General features: G+C 41.7%; 1 protein-coding gene across 1 annotated transcript in view; it reads right to left on the reverse strand.

Moving 5' to 3' along the window:
* ESR1 (estrogen receptor 1) overlaps nucleotides 1-22,964 on the reverse strand; it is a 256,559-nt gene extending 233,595 nt beyond the window's left edge. The window contains 7 exon segments of the mRNA XM_077776008.1: nucleotides 1,408-1,416; nucleotides 6,202-6,222; nucleotides 9,250-9,279; nucleotides 12,994-13,010; nucleotides 15,032-15,039; nucleotides 18,950-18,980; nucleotides 22,632-22,964. Coding sequence (XP_077632134.1) covers nucleotides 1,408-1,416; nucleotides 6,202-6,222; nucleotides 9,250-9,279; nucleotides 12,994-13,010; nucleotides 15,032-15,039; nucleotides 18,950-18,980; nucleotides 22,632-22,964 — 449 coding nt within the window.
* Between the last annotated feature and the right edge of the window lie 376 nt (nucleotides 22,965-23,340).

The raw sequence follows: 23,340 nt of genomic DNA on the forward strand, positions 1-23,340 counted from the left end.
ATGTCAAGAGGTTTTCCCACTCAGTTAAGAAAAATATCTTCACCCCCAAATACAAGTAAGTGTTGATTTTCCACACTAATGGGAAACAAGAATAGCCTGCACAAAGTTCCCTAAAACCTGCTTTTAGTCAATATCTTTTTATCTGTTCTCAGTTACTAACGTGTAACCAAATGACCTGATTTGAGTTTCCTCACCTCTCCTTTATCTATTCACACCAACCTGTTGCAAGTGCTAATGAATGGTGAGGACAGGAAGCCCAAAATGAGATGCAAGAAACAAGGATGACACAAGAGAGGTAAGTCAAGAGAGAGCTGTGGTTTGACACCACACCTTCTAGAGTCTGATTTCCAGCCTAATTTCCACGGAAAATGTGACATATATTAGGATAACAATGACCTACGCATACGAAGAAATACGAAGAAATTCATTCATTCGACAGCTTGCATAAGCATCTACTTACTGCCAAACACGGAGTGTGCCAGGACAAAGGACAGCTACAAAAGGAGAAAGAGAGAAGCAGCACTAAGAGGGGAGCGGAAGGGAGAGAAGGAAAGCCTCTCCCCATGGAGAGCAGACAAAGCAAGGAGACAGACTTGGGAAATGGCCCGACAGTACCAGAACTTACACCAAAAGCAATCCTGTCCAACACTGGCTTCTGGTCGCCTTTGGAGTGTGGCCCATAAACCATTCCATTTATGATCCTATCCAAGAGATAGGAACCCTATGTCATCACATAAAAAAGTCCGCACAAACAGGTCCAGAGTTGCAAATGGAATTTTTTACTTATGAAAAATTATTTGGGGGATCTGCATGTCATTAAAGATCACATTGAGACAAATATAATACACTTCAGGAGAATAAGGGAGGGTCGAAAAGAAAATCACGGGCCCAGAATGGCATCATTTAGGTTAAAGCCTCAGGTCCATAAACCAGAGCTGAAATATCCGACCTAACTGCAGCTTCAACCTGCCCCACATCTAAGTCTTAACCTTTCAAGGAATTTTGTGAAAAGCATCAAGTAGGTACTTGGTCACACCGGCCTTCTCAATTCCCCCAAAGAAAGATGACATAATCTGCATAATAAGACCCCCTGCCCTTCCCCCCAAGAGGAGATCCTACCTGAAACAATCCTTCCTTTTCTTTTGCTTGTAACTCTTGCCCCACCCTCCTTCCTATGAAAACCTTCCATTTTGTACATTGGGGAGCATCCCTCTCTCTGCTAGAAGAGATATTGCCTGATTCACGAATCATTTAGTAAAGCCAGCTTGATCTTCAAATTTGCTCGGTTATATTTTGTTTTTTAACAAGAGGCAAAGTACTGTGGTAGAAAAGTTCTAGACTGAGTCAGAATTCCTGGGTTCTAGACAAAAGGCTGCCAATAACAGCTGCATGGCTTAAGCAGGTCACCCCACCTCTCTGGTTTCAGCTGCTTCTCTGTAAAATAAGAAACCCCAACTGTGTTTCCTAAATTCCTTTCCAGCTCTATGACTGTATGACCATGATTCTGCCCCACGCTTCTGAACCAACAATCCATCTGTAGCCAGCCAGAATTTCTTCAATGGATCCCATGAACGCGCAGCCCATTTATCAAAACTCTTTCCCAAGAGTAATAAAGCGTGTACAGAAGAGTTGGGGAGAGTGGGGGTAAGCACCGCATTTCAGTCTGCTCGGCACCCCCTCTTGTGAGGGATCAAAGATGACAAACACTCATTCCATCACAGAGAGCTGTCAGTGATGGCCATCGTGTTCCTCACTGCTACCACGACTTACCCACAAAAAAAGTCACTTCTCTAATAGGGAGCCGTGAGAAACAGGAGAGAAAAAAAAAAACTAGAGAGAAGAAAAACAAGAAGTTCAGAGACAAAGAAAAGAGGAAAAGCACTTCTGTATATTTAACATTTTCTTAGTTCCCTAAACTCCATCAACAATGATTCAAGTGGGAATCTGAATAGAAGAAAACATAGCTGAGATATCAAAGTAAGCATAATCCATCCAGGGTGGCCCTGCCCAGGCTAGCAGGCATCGCTAGAGAGAGTTCCAAAGCAAAGGAATGAATCTGGAAGAAGAGACAATTTAGATATGGATTGAAATGACCAGAGATTCTTCTGCACAGAAGGACTTCAAATTCTTAAGCATAATCAGCGACCAGAGTTGTAATGCTTCTGAGCAGGTACTAAGGGCTCTCTGCGATGTGGAAGTGAAAACTGAATTTTCAGGGTTACTCTTCTTTGATTTTCCAATCCACCCAACAGGAAACAAGCTCAAAGAGCAGCCCATTCTTTTGCTGATTTCTAAGAAGACACAGTTAGATCACTCATGATGTAGCAATGACCACAGCTGCAGGTAGCATCATTCAGAGACGCCAGGAACCCGTGGGACGCATACAGAGCCACACACCACACATATCTCGTGGCAAAAAGACTGGGTTGGTGTGTGTGTGATGTGCCCTTTCAGGGGCCTTAAGTTTCAGGAAGGTTTGGGGTTCTGATATGCTACTATTACCTCTTTCACTAAAGGTAACATATGCAAGCTACTCTCTGAAAGCCTCATGCAATCTTGCTGTAAAGCATCTTTGCCACAAGTATTTTCACCACATAACTCATCCCCCATAAGGACATAACAAAACACAAAAACTAAGTAGCAAGTTAAAAAGACTTTATTGCAAGTACAAAATATTTGAGCACATTCAAATTGTATAGTGCAGATTTATGCCAACACTACAAATAACTGATTTTATTTTGTGGATTGTACCTAAGCACTGGTCTTTATCGTCTTGAAGACTTTTTTTTTTTTTTTGCTTGGGTCATCTTCTCATTGCACTTTCTGTTTTTGCTAAAATTCTCTCCTTCATTAAGAGAGGTGTCGGTTTCCCAACACAAAAATGCATATTTTACATTGTGAAAGCCTTCTGGACTGCTATTCATTTTTGGCTTATGTCACTCATTCGGTGATAAGATATTCCAAAACTCCATAGGAAACGTGTGTTCAAAATTCTGCACCACTGTATAGATCATAACAAGGTCTGAAATTTATGTGAGAAAAAATGGGAGCACTATGTCAACAGAGACAGGAAATCAGACTGTCAAACAAACCAAACTATCAACCCATTTTTTTTTTTATCTCTTAGGCAAAACTGCTTCACAGCCAATTATGCACTGAAAATGTTTGCAGCAAAAATGCTTACAGCCAAGATGCTCACAGTGAAAGTACTTAGAACCCTCTGGAACACCTCGACCTCTTTCTCCAGACTCACCGTCTGTTGCTCCTTTGCCCACTTTCCAGCAACCAATTGCCTGCCGATTTCTTCCCCACCTGCCATACCTTTGCTCCTGTCACACCTTTGCTCATATTGTTTCCTACCAAGAATACCCTTACCCAGCCTGGGGAGCCTAGAGAAATCCTCAGAGCATTCAGATGCAGCCTCTCCACTCTGCTACTTCTGTATATCATGCCCACATCTGCTCAACCCTCCTCACACTGCATTGCAATAAATGGTTACACAGATTGTATGCCTGTTAGTCTATGAAATCCCTGTAAGCAACATCTAATATATAGGAGCCAGACAGTAAATCTTTTGAATATATTTAAATGGAATTCAATTCAGTGAATTATACTGGACTGGTTTCATGGTATCCATAAAATAACTTATGAAATACCTTAAGAGGTGAGCAAATCAGGCCTGATTTGTGTCCCACTATCTGTCCAAACTTCCTACAGACAAGAATAGATAATAGAGCAAAAGAAGTATCAAGTTTGGACAAGTCACTTCCAGTTTGCCAGAATTTTCTAAACTACTATCTAAGGGACCTTAGAATAAGTCCCTCAACATGTAAGTAACTGTGTCACTTTTCCTCATTTGAAAATAGGAATAACAATGTTTTCTGTAGCTGAAGAATTGATGGCATTGGATAATGTTTATGAAAAAAAACCTAAAAATCCTAAAGCCAGATACTGGTGTTAATCTTCAAGCCTATTTTAAAATATGTACACAGGAGTCTTCTGATAAATGTACAACAGTGAAGGGTATTTTAAGTACTATGAAATCCTTGACTCCTCTTTCATGTGCTATATGAAAACTATCAGAAAATCTCATCCGCTCCACCTTCAAAATACCTAGCAATCTAAATTCTTGACATTTAAAGAAAGTGTTAATTTTTAAAAATTAATTAGTGTGGTTGTGCTTTTTAAATAGTCATCATCTTCTAGGAATAAAAAGAAATATTTACAAATAAAATATAATTGTCAAAGCTGGGTATGGAGTACACGAAGGGCTGTTATATTATCCCATTCCTGTAAGTTTTGGAAACTTGCACGATAAAAGTCAGATCAGTTATTCTTCTTTCCAAACCCTCTTTTGGCTCTCCATCCCGCTGAGTAAAAGCCAGAGTCCTGACGATGGTCTGCAGAGACTCTACTCACTCTGACCCCCAGCCTCCTCCCGTACTCACCTTCAACTTCTTACTCTACTCCAATCACCCTGGCCTCTCTGACTTTTATACACCAGACATGCTGCTGCCTCAGGGCCTTTCCACGGCTGTGATCTCAGCCTGAAATGCTTTTGGCTGGGATATCCTTTTGGTACCATTCCCTTCCCTATTTCAAATCTTTGCTTCAATGTCACCTCCACAATGGAACCTTTACTGGTTTCTCTGATTGTTTACTGGTCTATTCTCAGTGCCTAGAACAGTGCCTGACATACAGTAGCTGGTCAATAAATATTTGTTGAATGAACAAATGAATGAACGAATGAGCAAACTGGGTTAGCCGGCTATCCAGTGAGCCTGGGTGGAGATTTCACAATATCATCACAGTGAGGTTAGAGCCTGTCAGCAGGCTGCATTGATCATTTTATTTTATTTTATTTTAATGTTTTATTTATTTCTAGGAGAGAGAGAGACAGCGTGAGCAGGGGAGGGTCAGAGAGAGAGGGAGTCACAGACTGAAACAGGCTCCAGGCTCTGAGCTGGCAGTCAGCACAGAGCCCAACGCGGGGCTCAAACCCACGAACCGCGAGATCATGACCTAAGCGAAAGTCGGACGCTTAACCGACTAAGCCACCCAGGCGCCCCTGCATTGATCATTTTAAACCCGATACCAAACAGGGATTTCAAAGGTCCAATGTGGTGCCCAGGAAGTGAGCAAAGTACATACAGTGATGTTTTCTAGAGCCTGAGACTGAAGTAGTTAGAACACCCACCTGAACCCTGAGCTGAGCCGGAACTCCACCAAGAGCTGGCCACCACCATCCGCTACCTGATGAACCCGATGTGCACCTGGGCATCCCACCATCCCACACCTTCCAGAACATCATGACGTTCTTGAAGACCAAACTCAGGCATTACAGACGGATCAGCAAGGTCCTGCCCTGGTGTCTCACCACCGTGGAGGCCACCATGTGAAGTCTGAACCACTGACCCCACACACACACCCCCAGCTGAGAAGAAGGCACAGCTGGAGTTCCCGAGTCACAACAACCCTCTAGAATGGAGATGCTGGAGAAGTCTGCCCAGGATTTAACAGAATTTGTTTTTAAAAAGCTTGGTTCATTTGCATAATCAAAAAAAAGTTGTGAATTGAAGTTATATTATTTGAGAGAAACTTTCAGTTGATTTTTTTTAAAGAATCTGATCTTGGAAATGGAATTACTAAATGCCATGAAATGGAGGGGCGGTGGGGGCGGGGGGGGAACAGCTGCTTTGTTACTCCTTGGAAACATCAGGGCGTCAGGCTTCCCAGCATGGGCTGGCATGTTATAGCTTCTGCATCTATAGTTGCCTCTTGTTTCTGGACAGCAGCCTCTAGTGTTCCCTCCAGTTAATGTAGTTTTGTCTAGACGGCAAAGTCAGAAGCAACCTGAAATCTCTGGGGATCAGGACTCAGCTTTCCAGTCTCTACCCCACTCACTCCACCTTCGTACAAGACTTGGCCCTGGTCAGAGGAGAATCAACATTACATATCTTTATCGTCCTTTTAAGTGGCATTTATAGCTTTTTATATTTACCCTTGCAGAATTCTTCCTGATTCTTCTGCTATAGTTCTGCAAGGTGTAAGTCTGCTATGAAGCTAAAAACAAAGAACCAAACAAACCAACCTTTGATTCACTACCTTCCCCTCCACAGTTGGGACAAAATCACTCAGCTGTTAGCCAGTGGCCTCAGCTGCCACCAGCTAAAGGCACTAGTTTCCTGAGCAGCTGAGGACGCTGGAGCAAACCCTTCTGGCCTTGCTCAACTCTTACCTCCCCGCTACGTCTTGGGGTAGGGCTCTGGGAGTTCTTCATAGTCCTTGGGTTGGGAGGCAGTAAAGGAAATATTTCCAAGGACTTGGAAAATCTCACTCATATTCCATTCCCTGTGGTCTCAGTCAAAAGGCGTTAGGGACTTTCCCCCCAGAAAATTATACACATAAGGCTATCTGAACTATACTCAGAAGATCATTGGAGAATTTCTTATACCACTCCTTTTTCACCCCATAGCCTTGATTCTTTTGCACTCTTCCTTGAACCCATGCATTGGAGATCCCCCGTGCCACATACCATCCCCATAAACCCCCACCTAGCCTTCCAAGCCACCATTGCCAAGCTCAAGTTCTCTGCTATCAAGCCTGCCACCCCCATATGCTGCAAACCAAGAGGTGGAGAAGGGGAAACACAGATCTATTTAATATGTTGTCTAGATAGGAGTGCTGCTTTCTTCTTCTAAATCTTTCACACTCTAGAAAAGAGCATTTCAGAGAATTAGTTTTCTAAACTATTTTCTGAAATCTAATCATGATGCAAAAATATGAGAATTTCTCCCAAGACATCCAAGACCAGTGTTGTTTCTATAGCATTCCTACATTACTCCACAAAAGCTACCGCCGTAGTTCTGGCCACAAGGTCTCCTTTCACCAGATCCTACTTCTTGATTTTCTCTTCCTGCAGAATTGTAATCTTGTAATATTAACGTTGTAATATTTGCCCTTGTACTTCATCTAGCTTTTCAGGTGATACAATGATCACCTATGTCATTCTGTATTTACTCCAGACCCTCTATCCTTAATTACAATTAATGACAATGACAAAAATAAGGGTGCAAATTCTGTATCGGCCTGCTTCCTTTCCTGTTAAGGAAAAGACAGGCAGGTATTTGTGTACTTGCTAGAAGGGAGAGTCATAAAAAATAACCTTCAGGCTTCAAAAACGAAACACGGTAAACAGGAAGGCAACACCACTATGCCTGCCAGGTTTAACCAATAAAAATGCAAGATGCCCAGTTCAGTTGAATTTCAGATCAACAACAAAGAATTTTTTAGTGTAATATCGCATAGGACACAGTTATGCCTAAAATTTTGTATTATTTATTTGAGACTAAAAGTTACCGGCACATCCCATATTTTGTTTGGCAATCTCAAATATAATGCTTTTCAGAGAAGACAACAGAGATCCACAAATCCGGCAGAAATTACAGAGTTGAGTTCAGGACAGCAGGGAAGGCTAATCATAACAGGCTTAACCATGCTTTTCTCATCAAGAGACAAGAGCCGATTTTAGACAAAATTAGGCAGGCTGAAGGAGCATTAAGTCTTGGGCCAAAGGGATATCACATTAAATTAATGTTCACCCATTTACTAAAATTGCCTAGGAAGTTAAAAGACTAATAATGCACCTTCTGATTCACGCAGCTTCAGTCATTCACAGGTAAGCACTATGTAGAAAAGTCCCGTGAGGCATGTGGCTTTAATAGACCTTTCCCACTTTCTGTCTTCCTGCGGTCTCTCTCCCTTGTGTAGATCCAATTAGTAAGTTTTAGCCTAGATTCTGAGGGGATTAAAATGATCATCTTCCGAGGAGAAATACTGACTGCAAAAAAGTCACCACTGACCTAATCATCATTTCTAGGTGTCACATCACCTGTCCATAAGAAGCCACCAGAACACAGATTGCAGGGCAAATGCCTCTCAGAATATCACTGTGGTAGCTTGGTTTCCAACTTTTTAGTGGAAATCATTTTGCTGAGAGCATATTGGTGGCACTTTCAGAACTGGAAGTAAATATATTTTGGTCTACAATTTTTCACAAAACAGAAAAAAGAAGGGCAACCTGAAAAAGTCTATAGTAACTTCTATCACCTCAAATTCTTTTTCTTTCATATATATCTACGCCACGAAATGTTAGTAAAAACAGATTTAATTTCTACATGGTTCCCTTCACAGTGCTATGAATACAAGATTAATATCTCCTTTCTATATATTTTACCTGCAAGTCTAAACCATTAAAGAGCTGTTAAAATTCATTAACAGTTCAATAACATAAACATTAACAGTTCAGTAACAGTTTCAATAAAATTGAAAGTGAAAAAGTCTATAGTTTCGTTTAATTATAAATCCTCTCTTGACAAATATAAATTTCTATAGAATAAATGATGTCGGGGGCGCCTGGGTGGCTTAGCTGGTTAAGTGTCCGACTTTCGCTTAGGTCATGATCTCGCGGTTCGTGGGTTCGAGCCCCGTGTTGGGCTCTGTGCTGACTGCCAGCTCAGAGCCTGGAGCCTGCTTCAGTCTGTGACTCCCTCTCTCTCTGACCCTCCCTTGCTCACGCTGTCTCTCTCTCTCCTAGAAATAAATAAAACATTAAAAAATTTTTTTAAAAAAGAATAAATGATGTCAAATGATCTTGGTTTCGTGCAGTTATAACCCACTGGCCACACGTGCCCTTCGTTAACACATTTATCAGGAACATGAATCAGACTTAGGACATGTGGCTCCATCAGTTGCCATTCTTATTAAACTTACATTTCATTTCCTGGAACAATATGAAACTACAAAGGGAAACATTTAATAGTAAACAGTATACAACGAACGTTGGGTTTGCTAATTAGCTGCAAAGAAAACGCATGTTTTTCAATAGAGGACCATGTTTAAAAAAAATTATATCATAACCTGGCTTCTGGGTCAAGCACAGATTGAGCTTTTTCTTTTTTAATTTTGCCAATACTAAGGTGAAATATCTATTAAGAAATAATGCAAGTTCCATTTTCACATTCGTAATTGTGAAATAAAAATAGCACCCAACTGCCTTAGAAATCTGAAAAGAGTCAATGTAAGTTTCTAGAGAAATCTAGCCCTTCCTGTTAAGCCCTGAAAACTGAAAAAAAGAAAACAGGAAAGAAAATCTTCAATCACAAAGTAAATAAGATATAGTTATTAAAACTGAGAAGACATGATCTACCCGTAAGTACAGGAAATAAACGTCTACTAGTGTCTTAAAACTGATGTGCCAAACCAAGGGGCACCTGGTGGCTCAGTCAGGTAAGCGTCCAACTCCTGATCTCAGCTCAAGTCATGATCTCAGGGTCCTGAGTTCAAGCCCTATGGAGGGCTCCAAACTGGGTGTGACACCTACTTAAAAAAAAAAAAATTACAAGAAACAAAACTGAAGTGGCAAACCAAGGTTATAAATTCTCACTTGGGCCATATACCAATTAAACAGATGGCCTGTCCAGACAGGCAGGGCTGGTACACTCACTTCTGCCATCATTAGAGTTCTGCAGCGAACAGTATCAGGTATTCCTTCATTCCACTCTGCTTAAGCTTCCACGCTCCACACTAGCCCTCGGTGAAGGGAGGCTGGTCACACCTCCATGCATTACGTATGAAGTCACTGGCTTGAAGCACCATGAGTTCTCTGCCTGCACCGATATTGTGGGGGAGCCCCTTCCCCTCTCTAGATTTTAACTGCTTTGCTTGGAAAATAAAGAGGTAGGAAGACCTCATGCTTAAGGCCTCTCCTAGGTTTAACGTACTGTAATTTCATGAATTTTTCTGTGTAAAAAGAGGACTGAATCAAATGAACACTACTTGTGCCCAGATTTAAAAGTCTTCGGTGGGTTTCACATACAGAGAAAAGTATTAGATTGCTGTCAGGAATTCTTTGTAGGATTTTGGTCAATGGCTCCTTCTGATACTAGAAGGGAAAACCATCCCTCTGCTTAATGGAAAAAGAAAAAAACAACGTTGAAACATGCTTTTAGCAAGCATCATAAAAATAGCCATTTCCCATAAAACTAAAAGAAGCAACCTGGGGACATAATCTAAGATTAAAGCATTGTCACAACTAACTATAAAAATAGCACAAGGCTCTCTCTCTGCCCCTCCCCTTCTCACACTGTGTCTCTGTCTCTCAAAAATATATAAACACTAAAAAATTTTAAAAATAAATAGTACAAGGAATTAACAAACCAACTGCCAAATAAATCAGTCAGTGACAGAAAACATCCTATCAATTTTTCTGCATACTCTAGATGGTGAAACTTGAACTCCAAAGTCCAGCTTTTAGACTTAGAATCCCTAATCTTCTGTTACTGAATTATTACTGGCTGTGTGACTTGGGCAAGTCACCTCCCCTCTCTCAGTCTTAGTTCTGTTGTCCATAAGCTAAGAATAATAACAGTACCAGCCTCTTGTGCTTGGTATAAGGATACCTATGAGATCTTCCATTTAGGGCTTTCAGCAAGGTCGCTGGTGCACTACACTCAAAGGAAACTAGCCATGGCTATTATTCAAGTTATTTCTCTGATTCTTAACAATTTACCTTTATTTGCTTAATTCAACAATTTGGCTCTATAAATTATTGAGCAGTTATTCTGTCAAATGAACTGGGCTAGAAATGTAGGACGGATCAGGCTACAAGACCCGTAATCTCTTTACAGCCTCACCTGCCCTTCTCTGCCTGGCTAACTCCTCTTTCCATCAAACCTTTTGGACCTCTGCATTTATAGAAGGGGGTTTTCCCTTGAGTTAAGGGCCCCTCCACAGTCTGCTGGTCTCTTCTCTGTGACAATTCTTATTCCACTGTTTTTTAATTGTTTACACATTCATCCTCTCTCTCTCACCGCCCATAAGCAACTTGACAATAGATTTGGTATCCAATATCTACAGCTACCATAGAAGTCAGTACCTGATCAACATTTAATAAAGCTTGCCAGAAAAAAAAAAAAAAACTTGCCAAGTGAGTGAATATATCCATTAATAAATAAATTCTATTAAGTTACTCTAACTTATAAAATTAATAAAATCCATAGACAAATTTAGATACAACCATAATGAAAGGCTTTCTATGGGGATTTGCATCATAGAAGGACCAAAAAAAAAAAAAAAAGGTGCTATGTGCACCAATAACATGTGAGAGAATGCCAGGTGGAAAACCCAGCTGGTAGGGGCGACATTTGAGCTGAACCTTGACTTTGGGTGTAACAGAGATGGGACCAGACGAAAGAAAGGTACACACTAGAGATGGAAATAACTGTGAGGAAGTGGGAAAGTGCCATTTAAATATGGTTTTGAACAGGAGCTTCGTGGATGAGAGGAGATTAGCCAGAATCAAATTACAAGGGCTTTGAATACCACACTATGGAGTATGCATGTGTTCTGTGACTGGGCAGAAGCCACTGGAGGGTTTTGAGCAGAGGAAGGATCAAGTCAAGTACACACTTGTGTAGTAAGCTCAGGTAGCAAATTGGAAAATCAATCAGAGTGTGAACGCTTGAAAGCTGAAAAGCCAATCGGGAACCTACTGCAGCGATAACAGATTGCTGGCCATGGCGGCAAACAAGAGAATGACATGAGAGACACCAGAGAAGAAACTTCTTGTCTGTGTGCTTTCAGATGTTCTAAATGACTGGCACTGCATTTCTGTGCCCTACAGCTGTCCGATACAGAAACGCTAGAACCTGTGAACACTTCTCCAAGTTACCTGATAACTTCGCTAGTCATTTCCAAGGTCAAACACAGACTTCTTAGAAAAGCACCTTTGGTTTCATAGGTCACAAATGCTGAGCACCAGAAACAAAGAACAAGGAACCAGAAAGCCCCACATCATTGGGGTGATAGTCCCCCATCATTTGGGGCCTAGAACTTGCACAGCAAGTCAAGTCATGTAGGCCATCGAGGAGACTCATGTTCGCTACTAACCCGAGGAGCTACATCAAACACGTGCTGAGACTTCGAGCATTTGCTTTTAACTGATGACTCTGGGCAGTCACATGAGGAAACAGGCAGCGGTGAGAACTGAACAGCGTGGGAAAGCCTCACCAAACTGCACCCTGGGCATTCACATCGAGGTGGAGTGCCTAGATACCACTCACTTCCCTTATAGACAAGTGAGTTTTCTAAAATGCAAAGGAGGCAGGGGGAGTGAAGGAAGGAAGCATTAAACACTGCATACATTATGGGGCACCTGGGTGGCTCAATCGGTTAAGCATCTGACTTCAGCTCAGGTCATGATCTCTCCATGAGTTTGAGCCCTACATCGGACTCTGTGCTGACAGTTCAGAGGCTGGAGCCTGCTTTGGAGTCTGTGTCTCTCTCTCTCTCTGCCCCTCCTCTACTCATGCTCTGTCTCTGTCTCTCAAAAAATAAATAATAATACATTTTTAAATGTTTTTAATTAAAAGCAATTGCACACATTTTATTTGCTAAAAAACTTCTGCAAATACTTCATGATAAAAAAAGAGTACACGAAGGGAGCTTTAACTCAGTCCTCCACATCAAAGACTCTAGGGAACGTTCTAAATGTGCACCTGGAAATGTAGTGCAATCAATGAACTGTACTGATATTTAGAGGGTTAAATTGTATAAACAATGCTAGAGTCTGGTGTGTGGCAACTATCAGAAGAGTTCAAGGAAGGAGAACTCTTGCAGGGGTGAGAGAGGTTAGGGGGCAGGAGAGGTCTAAGGGTTTCAATTACTATCAATTATCTAAATCCTGAACAAAACCCTACATCACGCAGGCTACCTGGCATAGGTGTGTGCGTGTTTCCTAATTTCGTCTTCACCTCCTGTGGCAGAAGCCTGCAGCCTCGTAGTCTTCTTCAATTTACTCACTTTGCATCTAGTCAGCATCCAATGCACCTGCCCACTTCAAGTATCATTTTGGAAAGACGATGGTAGAAATTCACGCTATGTCCATCCTTCTCCCTCAGCGCCTCTTTTTCTCAGCGCCTCTGCTTCTGAGACCCGTGTGGCTGGATGAACTGAAGATTGGAAGCGAGGCCGACCCGAGTTTCAATGGTTCTCCCCAGCCCAGCATGGCAAAATCACCTGGCTGATTCTGTAATCGTCCTTGATTCTAACACACAGCCACGGTTGGAAATTCACTTTTGCAGAGGCACTATAATGTCAGTTTCCGTCCCTCTCCCTTCTCCGTGTTCCTGTTTTCCAAATCACAGAGAAGTGCCTTCCTTGCCCTCTATACATCAGAGCCTCTCGGCAAACTGCTTACCACATTTTCAACTCCTTCCCTCTCTGGGACTGGTCCAGCCCACAGTGCCTAATGCCCCTCACTTTTTTTTACTGATAGACTTATTTTTACTTATCTGGAGTTTATTACAATTGCTTTGTTTTGTTTTTCTAGAATACCACTTGGCATATATTAAGCATTCCAAGAAATATTAGCTTCTTGCTTACTTTAGGTTGTAGAGTTTAGCTTCTAGTACAATAAGGTATTAAAGTTAAGTTGGACCCTGGAAGGCAAAATAAACAAATACAGGAAAGTCACAAATATTCCTGAGTCCTAAGCCCTCATAGTCACCTTCTTCAGTATAAAGTTGTCAGTTCCCTTCTAAAGCAGTCATAAAAACAATGACTTGCTATGTGCCAGGCATGTTTTCAAACCTTGACATCTATAAACTTGTTTAATCCCCACAACAACTGAAAGAGATAGGTCCTATCTTGACTGGCATTTTACAAATGAGTAAACTGAGGCACACTGAACCAGAGATCACAACTAGGCAGGAGTCAAGCCAGAAACAAAAGCTGTTGGCCTCCCAAATCTGTTCTGAAATCACTCTGTTGCATACTAGCAATTCTCATTATTTGCAGTATGACCGCAAATATTATTTGATATACTTATTATTTGTAGTACATCTCATTATATCTCATTATTTGCAGTATAACTTTAAAGTTATGACTTTAAAGTTTCCATGAACAGTAGATTAGTGAATACTAACCCAATGCTCCAGAGGGAAATACGGGGTGTTGGAAGCCTCTGATCATAACATTTTCATCAAGCAACTAATACATAGCCTAATTTAATGTATGTCTGTTTAAAGATATCATATTTAGCATGTATTGGTGATTCATTAACATTGAACTCTCATAGCCAACAGCACTATTATTCATGCCCAAAGTTTACCTACCACACTTATTTTCTACATCAGATACAACACAGCCTTCTTGCACTTAGGAACATTAGACAGCACTTTAGCGTGATGCCTAAGAGTCCTCTTAAACAGCAAAGTCACCAACAAAAAACACAAAAATGAAAAAAAAAAAGTGGCATTGCATGGACCTGGACAGGACACTTGTTTACAGCAGGAGAGCCGACCCAAGAAGGGAAAGTGTTGCCTTGTTTGACCTCAGCTGGGAACACGCATGTCAGATGACTCAAAGTTTTCCCCACTCTGAACATGTCTGCAAACGCCCGAGAAAGTGCCATGACTACTGATTTGGGGGTAATAAATAAATTTCAGCAAGGAGGCAAATTCAAAAATATGGAATCCCCAACTAATGAGAATCAACTGTGCTTGGAATACCCTTCGGATGCCTTTCTACTTTTATCCCTAAGGGAGAGGGATTCTCAAACTCCCCACACTCCTCCAATCCCATCTAAGGATCTCCTCCTGAATGGCCACTGTCCCAGAGAGGCCTGAGCAAATCCATGTAACTGATGCTTGCTGCCCACCGCCAGTCATCCACTCAGCTAAAAGCTTCTCGTGAATTCCATGTGCCATGCACATTGCTAAGAGCTGAGAGGAATGTGCTGAATAAGATATATCTCTGTTTAGGCTACTGCTCACGGATTCCTCCTATTAGAAATCGAAGAGATTGCCAAAGGTCCCATGGGTTTTTCAGAGAGCTAAAGAAAATAGCTTCTCAATGTAACTAAATTGTATCTTGTACTCAGAATATACATCCTTTCTCTCTGAATTGCTTGAAATATTCTTGGAGAAGTAAATATAGTCATTTGTGAGGTCTTCCAAAAAAGGCAGATAACAGGGGAGCCTGGGTGACTCAGTCAGTTAAGCATCCAACTTCATCTCAGGTCATGATCTCACGGTTCGTGGGTTTGAGCCCCGCGTCAGGCTCTGTGCTGACAGCTAGCTCAGAGCCTGGAGCCTGTTTCAGATTCTGTATGTGTCTCTCTCTGACCCTCCCCTGCTCACACTGTCTCTCTCTCTCTCTCTCTCTCTCTCTCTCTCTCTCAGAAATAAATAAAAACATTTTTTTAAAAAAGCAGATAACAAAGTTAACAGTAAAGGACCCTTAAAATCAATTATGTTTCTGACAATGTTGTGTTGTGAACATTTCACAAAAGCAAAAAACAAAAACAAAACAAAAAACACATCACTGAAAATACTGTTAAAAGTAAAACGAATCATAGATGCACCTGATTATTCAAAACAGAGTGTTTGGTTGACAGAATAGGGAATTCCACTCAGCTTTAAATGCCTTGTGTAAATTCACATGCATCCAGAACTCTGAGAGACACAGCGGCCAAGGCTGTCCTTCAGTTACCTCCATACAAATACACATGCAGAACACGTGGCCCTCAGACCCCACCCCCCCCATCCACACACCTACTGTGTGCTAACCCTGATATGTGAACTGCTAGGAATATAAAAATGTGTTTTATTTCATCTCTGCCACTGATCAGCTATACAACTGGGGACAAGGTAACCAAATGAATGAATAAATCAGTGAACAGTCAAAGCAATTCCACTTAAGTGAAAATTTCTTTCTGATTTTGTTGGCTTTATTTCTATCCTTAGAGACAAGAAAAAAAAATGTTTTTAAAGCTTTTATGTAGTTAATGCTGCTATGGGTTATTCTTACACCACTGGCTTTCCCATGCTAGGTAGGAACTCTATTGAGCCGTGTTCCAAATTTCATTAAAACAACAGATGAAACAGGTCAATAAAGAAATAAACCAGATGGGGCACCTGGGTGGCTCAGTTGGCTAAGCGTCTGACTTCAGCTCGGGCCAGGATCTCACGGTTTGTGGGTTCAAGCCCCACATCGGGCTCTGCGCTGACAACTAGCTCAGAGCCTGGAGCCTGTTTCAGATTCTGTGTCTCCCTCTGTCTCTGACCCTCCCCTGCTCACCCTGTCTCTCTCTCTGTCTCTCTCCTAGAAATAAATAAAACATTAAAAAAAGAAAAAAGAAAAAGAAATAAACCAGAAAAGGTGGAAGAAAAAATCTAGGACTATGCAGAGGGAGCAACTAAAACAGAGAGAGGAAAGAAAGAAAGAAAGAGAGAGAGAGAGAGAGAGAGAGAGGAAGCTACCTAACAGAGAAAAAGAAGCCAAAAAGAGTTTAAAGAACATCAGAAAACAAAGCAAAGAAAGGAGAAAATATGAGAACGAATTACTAAAAAAAATCAGCAGAGAACAGAGAAGTATGCCAATGCAAAAATTACTATTTCTAACATCATTTGGTTGCAGGGAAATTAAAAGAAAATGGTCTTTTACTTCCAGGATCTTAGAAAAATAATCCCAAGTTTTTCTATGAGAGAAGTGAGTCAAGTTGCCAAGAAAACTGCCCAGGAAGTAGTGCCTGGCACACCACGTCATCAGCTGGGGCCCTACACATGCCGCCATGTGGGAAGGAGCCCCGCAGCCAGAGGAGGATGCAGGCTGGGAATGGCAGCAGGGAGCCAGGGGCTTTCAGACCAGACAGTTCTGTGGCTTCCAAGCTGGAGGTGAGAATCGCTCCCCCTGAAACCGGCAACACTTGGGGAACTGTCTAAAGGAAGAGCCCCAGGGCACCTGGGTGGCTCAGTGACTTGGGCTCAGGTCATGATCTCTTGGTTTGTGAGTTCTGTGAGTTGAAGCCCAGAGCTGGGCTCTCTCTTTGTGCTGACAGCTCAGAGCCTGGAGTCTGCTTCAGATTCTGTGTCTCGTTCTCTCTCTGCCCTCCCCCTGCTCGCTCGCTCACTCTCTCTCTCTCTCTCTCTCTCTCTCTCTCTCTCTCAAAAATAAGTAAATATTACCAAATAAATAAATAAGAAGAGCCCCATCCGAGTGTATCCAGGGCTTATTTGGAAATAACTAGTCCTGAACACTTCTTAATTAGCTTTATTAGCGTTAGGTGAGCTTCTAAATTTTTCCCAAAGCATAATTCACAGAAAGTAGAAAATTACAAGACCAAGTGGCCTACTATCTCATCAACAAGCACACAATTAAAATAGATGTTACAGGAACAGACTAAGGACCCAATTTTGCCCTTCTAAAAAGTGCAGAGGAGAAACCAAGAAAAAAAACAAAACAAAACAAAATAAAAAATCCAGGCTTGTTTGGAGATTTCTTTTTAAATTTTCTGTGTAGTAGTCATAGGTACTTGTTAGACTTATGGTATTAATATAATTGATAGTATCATCATTGAAATATTGACTACTTAAATTATAACAACCCCAATAAGTGAAATCCATTACAAGGATTTGATTTCAGCATAGGACAAACGTGTCCGGGCTATACAACAGGCAACCAGAACTACTCCCTACCCCAGCTAACACCAGACCCTCGTCACCACCAGGACTGCCCTCAACATTATCTCTTCATCACGTCACCGCATCACTTACAAGTGGCAGTCATACCGTTTCTTATTTGACGCAGCTTCTTGAAATGATTACTTTATTACTACATCAAATTTCGTCAGCTAGGACCAAAATAGTTGTCTTTCTATCTTTCCTATTTTTAATACAGTCTAAACATACACACATAATCGAAAGTCTTGTTGATTAATGCAACGCTTCCCTCAAAATTCCTAATAATATTCTCCAAGGTGCAGGACTCAGTAATTATGGTTTCTTCCCTCATGAGATCAAGAATATCATAAAGGTGCTTCACCTCCAGCCCACTGAATTCTCTGGATCGCAGAAGGCAGCAGGTGTGTTATGTTTTAGAAGTGGGGCAAGGGACTGCTCAAACACACCTTTTTTTAAAAAAATGGCATTATCGGGGTGCCTGGGTGGCTCAGTTCGTTAAGAGTCCGACTTCGGCTCAGGTCATGATCTCACAGTTCATTGGTTCGAGCCCCGCATCGGGCTCTGTGCTGACAGCCAGCATGGAGCCTGCAGCCTGGAGCCTGTTTTGGATTCTGTGACTCCCACTCTCTCTGACCCTCCCCTGCTCACACTGTATCTCTGTATCTCTGTATCTCTATCTCTCTCTCTTTCAGAAATAAATAAAACATTTAAAAATTTAAAAAAAGAATTATAAAATAAAGATGGCATTATCTATGAATGCATTGGCAGAGTTTAAAACAAGATAACACTACTTAATGGCTTTGACAGGCTGCCTCCTTTCTATGAAATCTCTCACACTTTCACTTTGGTTCGTTTGTGTTCAAGTGTCTGCATTTGGGGGATTTACAAAGCATCTTTCTCTGGGGTGTGCGTCTTGGTGCTGAACAGTTGTGGCTGCTCTACGCTTTCCTTCCTCACTAAGCAAACGGAGTCTTGGAATGAAGCTAAATGACTAATTTGTCCTGTCCATTCAATGGATCCTGGAAAGAAGGGAACATACCTAGCACGCAATTCCTTGTGCTGGGTTCTTCTAAAGTTACATTAAAAATAATACTGCCATCACAAGAAGGAATCAGATGTATTAGTTTTGTGCTCAGTAGGTGTTTTAGAAAAATATATAATTATAATTCATATCTTTCCTTGTGTAAAACTATTTTCACATAATCAGGGTTTTGCCTTTTTTAAATATATCTTAAACAAATGTTATTTATGAGAAGCCAGGCTTCAAACAAATGTTGCGGATGGTGATAAAGATATTGTTTAAATTTGACTTCGACAGAAAATGATTTCATATTATCATTAATTTATATTTCCAGTGAAAACTCCTGACCACTTAAATATGTCCTTCCCTGCTATCTTTGAGCTTGTAAAAGCACCAGAATGAATACTACTAGGTGGAGGAAATAATAAAATATTGAACTCTTTGATAGCTTATACACTGCTTTCATATATACTATCCCGCCTGACAAAATTATTAATATCTTATCATTAACAGAGAGTTTGCCATCTTGCATAGTTTTTCCTGATAATGTATGGCTCCTGCACTTGTTTCCTTACTCCCCTGTCTTTTATATTCTTAAAACAAGAGGAAACCAAAATGCTAAACCGGAATCTTCCCAAATTCTGAACGTCATATCCGAAATATATTCACAAAAGCAATCCAAGGACCCAAATTAACTGAGTTCGAGAAAGCAGATTAGAATAAGTGGCAATTATCCTTCAGGAGCTTTTTACCAAACAGGTACAAGCCCCATGGAGTAGGTGAAAATGAAATGGGGATTCAAGATGCTATTCCGTTTTCAACCTAAAATACACTCATTCTCGAGGCAGTATGTGGCTCCTTCAACTATTCTTAGACTAATGCAAAACGTCAGGCAAACAGTAACAACTTAAATGAGTAAAATGAGAACAGATATAAAGGGTCCTAAAGTATCACCTAAATACAAGGGAAGAATTATTGGAAACTTGAAAATTAGCGATTCAAATCTCTCCCTACAAATGAGCTTTATTCAAAGTTGAGAAATAGTTTTAAATGATCACCAGTGAACATACTATTCACTCAAAATATGCCCACAGCCAGCATACAAATTACAGGGCATGGACTCCGATGCAAAAGTTCTGCGCGTCTGTTAAGTTTTCGGGAAGAAGTAGGCAATGTTGAATGAGGCTTTAGTAATATTGGGTAGTAAAACTGAAATGAATGTGGAGCACTAAATACTTAATTTGACTTTTTAAAAATATGGTGGATATAATTACATTTCATCTTTAGTTTTATTCAAACCTCCTAAGTTGTTTGAACACTAAAAAGGAACTGCACATGAGATGAGTCCCAGTTGCCTTCATTATGAAATTTCAGGTAAGATCCATCCTGCAAAGCCACAGCTCTGCCTGCTTACAAATGCATTCCCTCTCAACAACTTGTTGCGACGTGTGACCATTTTTCTCACATTATTGTATGCCCAGCGCAGTTTTACCTATCACATTTCTTTATAGATAGATATGGCTGCATACTGCAGCCAATAGAAGAAAGTAACCATAGTGTCTTAATGCTAAATGATGTGAAGTTCAGCTAAATTCTCTGAACATCCCAGTGGGACAGTCAGGTAGACGATCCACACGACACCACCATTTTACAAATGGAAAACTTAAGAATCACAAATAGTAAAGCTTAATCTAACTGACCTGAAGACACCAGCTAACTTCTAGGGGGAAAAGAAAATAAAAACGACTTAAATAGCTTTTTGGTTTGTGTAGCTAAAACGACCACCCACTCCCCTGAATTTTTTGTTTCTACTGACCATAACACGTAAGACCACTAACTTTCAAACTTCCACAGCAAGAAATACAGTTTACATCATAGTCGGCACATACAGGCATACAGAATTAAAACAAATTTTACAGAACAGAACCCACCCTTACTAAATATCATGCACTCTGATATCTTCTATTATATTCATGTCTATTTTTTAAAAAAATGTTCTAGACTCACTAAACTGATTTCATGATTGCCTGGGTTATGACAAGCAGTTTCAAAACACTGCTTTCAACCCCCTAAACTTTGGAAACTACTGAAGATAAGAGACGGTTTCTAAAAGAGCATGATCAATTCTTTGTACCCAGAGTTATTCAAACAGGAAAAATGAGAGGGCAAAAATATTAAATAACATCTGTCCATCTGAAACAACACTTGCATAAAGTCACCTCTTCCATCCTGGTTCCTGAGAGGCAGATTTCAAACCAAAGAGTAAGGATGTTATAGGAAATAAACCACAAAGAAAAAAAATCATTCTAAAACTGAGTTTCCACATAGAATCCCATGTGTATGAGTTTTTACTTCATTATTCAAGTTCTGTGTCGTTATTCTAAACATATTTGAACATCATCCAATGCAAAAAGTTTAAGATGGGGCACATTATAGTGATATTATTTGCCACTGGGATGATGAACAATTCTGAATAAAATGTGGTCCCCTCTTTATGTGACCATGCTCACTTTGTAATTATTAGCAAGGCAGTAAATAATCCACCGAGGAGTAGTCTCATTAGTGCCCATTGAATTCAGTAGGATTAATTTGCAATAAAAGAACTGAAAATTAAATGGAGAGGAAAACAGTTTCTGGAGTCCACCATAAGGTTATGGAATTCACATCATACCAGTGCCTTCCTCCACATCAAGGAGTTTAAAAGGTTGTGAGAATAAGACTTAATCGTTATATTTTGTTCTAACACTTAAAAAAAAAAAGAAGAAGAAATTCTTTCTCTTTCCATTTTAACCCTGGATGAAAACAAGTAAAATTAATTTGAAATAGGCCAACTTTTTAAAGTTTTGTTCATTCTCTGCCTTTTAAGTAATAATTCAGTCTGAACCTGTTTGGCTGTGGGATGCTCCAAGGTCCTTTGAGGAGGCTCATAGATATGGGGTATGTTCAGATACCCCAAGAGTACACCCTTCAGAATCATCGGGGCCAACCCGCACCTTCCTCCTGTTTCTTCTGCTATGATTATCTCTGGAAATAGAACACTAATAGAAAACAGTCTACACCTTGCAATCCAGAAGGGTGCGGGTGAGGGCAGGAGGCAAGCCCAGACTCCAGTCTGCAGTCTGTGCCTAACTCAGCACCGGGTCATGTGGGCACCCTGAGGCCTTCCAAACTCACTCCAGAGTCTAGCTGGCCTTGGATGCCTAGGGCACGGGTGTTCATCAGAGTCACCCACCTAAGCCCTCCCCAGGTCCACCAGAAAGAGAAAGGAGAAATTGTCAAAGGGGAATGGGAGAAGGGAGAAAAGTATAATCCTAGGGGAGTGGGGGAATAAGGACACAAAACACTGGCCACTTAAGTCACAAATGTGTTCCTGTATGTCCCGGACTGCTAACACCACTTCTACAGACTGAAAGACACAGAACCCACCTGACCCCGCACACCATTCCAGGGGCATCTCTGCCTGGTAGGCCAGAGATGTAATTTGGCTGGCAGAAGAGTTACTTCAAAATGCTCTCTGATGCGGCATGTTTTAAACTCACAAGACACCTATAAATCTGCGACTGTCAGAAGTCCTATGCCAGCAATCTGCTCCAACACTGACCCAGCCAGATAACTCCGAAATCAGAAACTTGTTAAGACTCATTCAATTCTTCTACTGCTCTCCTGAGGAGCGCAATTCAGTCCTAAAGCCCTTGAACTTGGGATGGAGAGGAAGGGGGAAAGGAGGTGCTGGGAAACAAACAAAACAAACACAACAAACAAAAAGCATCATCGTCATCATAATAGCAGCGTGCATATTTCGAATCCGAAATTCTAGATGAAAGGAAATTTTGCCAGCACATTAAGACAATAATTTCAAATAACAGTAATAATTAAACTCCGAGCTCTGCTAACCCCAAACACCTCTAGCCTTAAATACCAAAGCAAGACACTCACTAAGGGCTCCAAGAGCTTTGCGGGTTTTTTGGACTTTTTTTTTCTTTTGCTTTGGGGTGTTCCCCCCTAACAAATAACCGCCGCTTTGTACGATTTTCCAAAATGGGTTAGGAAGCCCACTGGTTTTCGGAGCTGCCTCTTACGCAGATGACAGGGGGTGGAGAAATAGCATTTTCTTTAAGCCGCCAAGCGAGAGAACTTGGCTCACGAACCGAGATCTGCAAACCACCACCTGCACGGCCCGCGCGCACCGCGCCCCCTCCCCCCTACCCGNGCGCGGAGGGGGCGGGCGCGCCGTTAAAGTCGTACGCGGCGCCCTCGGGATAGTTGTACACGGCGGGCTTGCCGCCGTCCACGTACACCTCGCCCAGGGGCCGCTCCAGGGGGATCTTGAGTTGCGGGCGGTTCAGGGTCTCCAGCTCGTTCCCTTGGATTTGATGCAGCAGGGCCATTCCAGACGCTTTGGTGTGGAGGGTCATAGTCATGGTCAGTGGCCGTGGGCAAGGCGCACACGGTGTCCCCGCGCGACAGAGGGCTCAGCAGCCGGCCGGCCACCTGGAAGAAGAGCACAGCCCGCGGTTAGAGGCGGCGCAGCGCATGTCCCACCGCGAAGCGAGTTCTGGCCCTGCCCCGGGATCCGGCCGGCTCCGTGGAGCCCGGCGGCCTGATGCGAGCAAGTGCAGCCCGGCGCGAGCGCGCTCAGCCAACTTCCCGGCTGCAGCCCCTCCAACTTTAAGTACCGGTCTCCCGCGCTCATATGCATTACAAAGGTGCTGGAAGCCGGCCAGGGGCCTTTGCCTTGCACTGACATTGGTTTAAACATTACTCCGGGCAGCAACTTGTCTTGGAGCGATCCCAAAG

Source organism: Crocuta crocuta, unplaced genomic scaffold, assembly GCF_008692635.1.
Source record: "Crocuta crocuta isolate KB4526 unplaced genomic scaffold, BGI_CrCroc_1.0 scaffold25, whole genome shotgun sequence".
Lineage (NCBI taxonomy): Eukaryota > Metazoa > Chordata > Mammalia > Carnivora > Hyaenidae > Crocuta > Crocuta crocuta.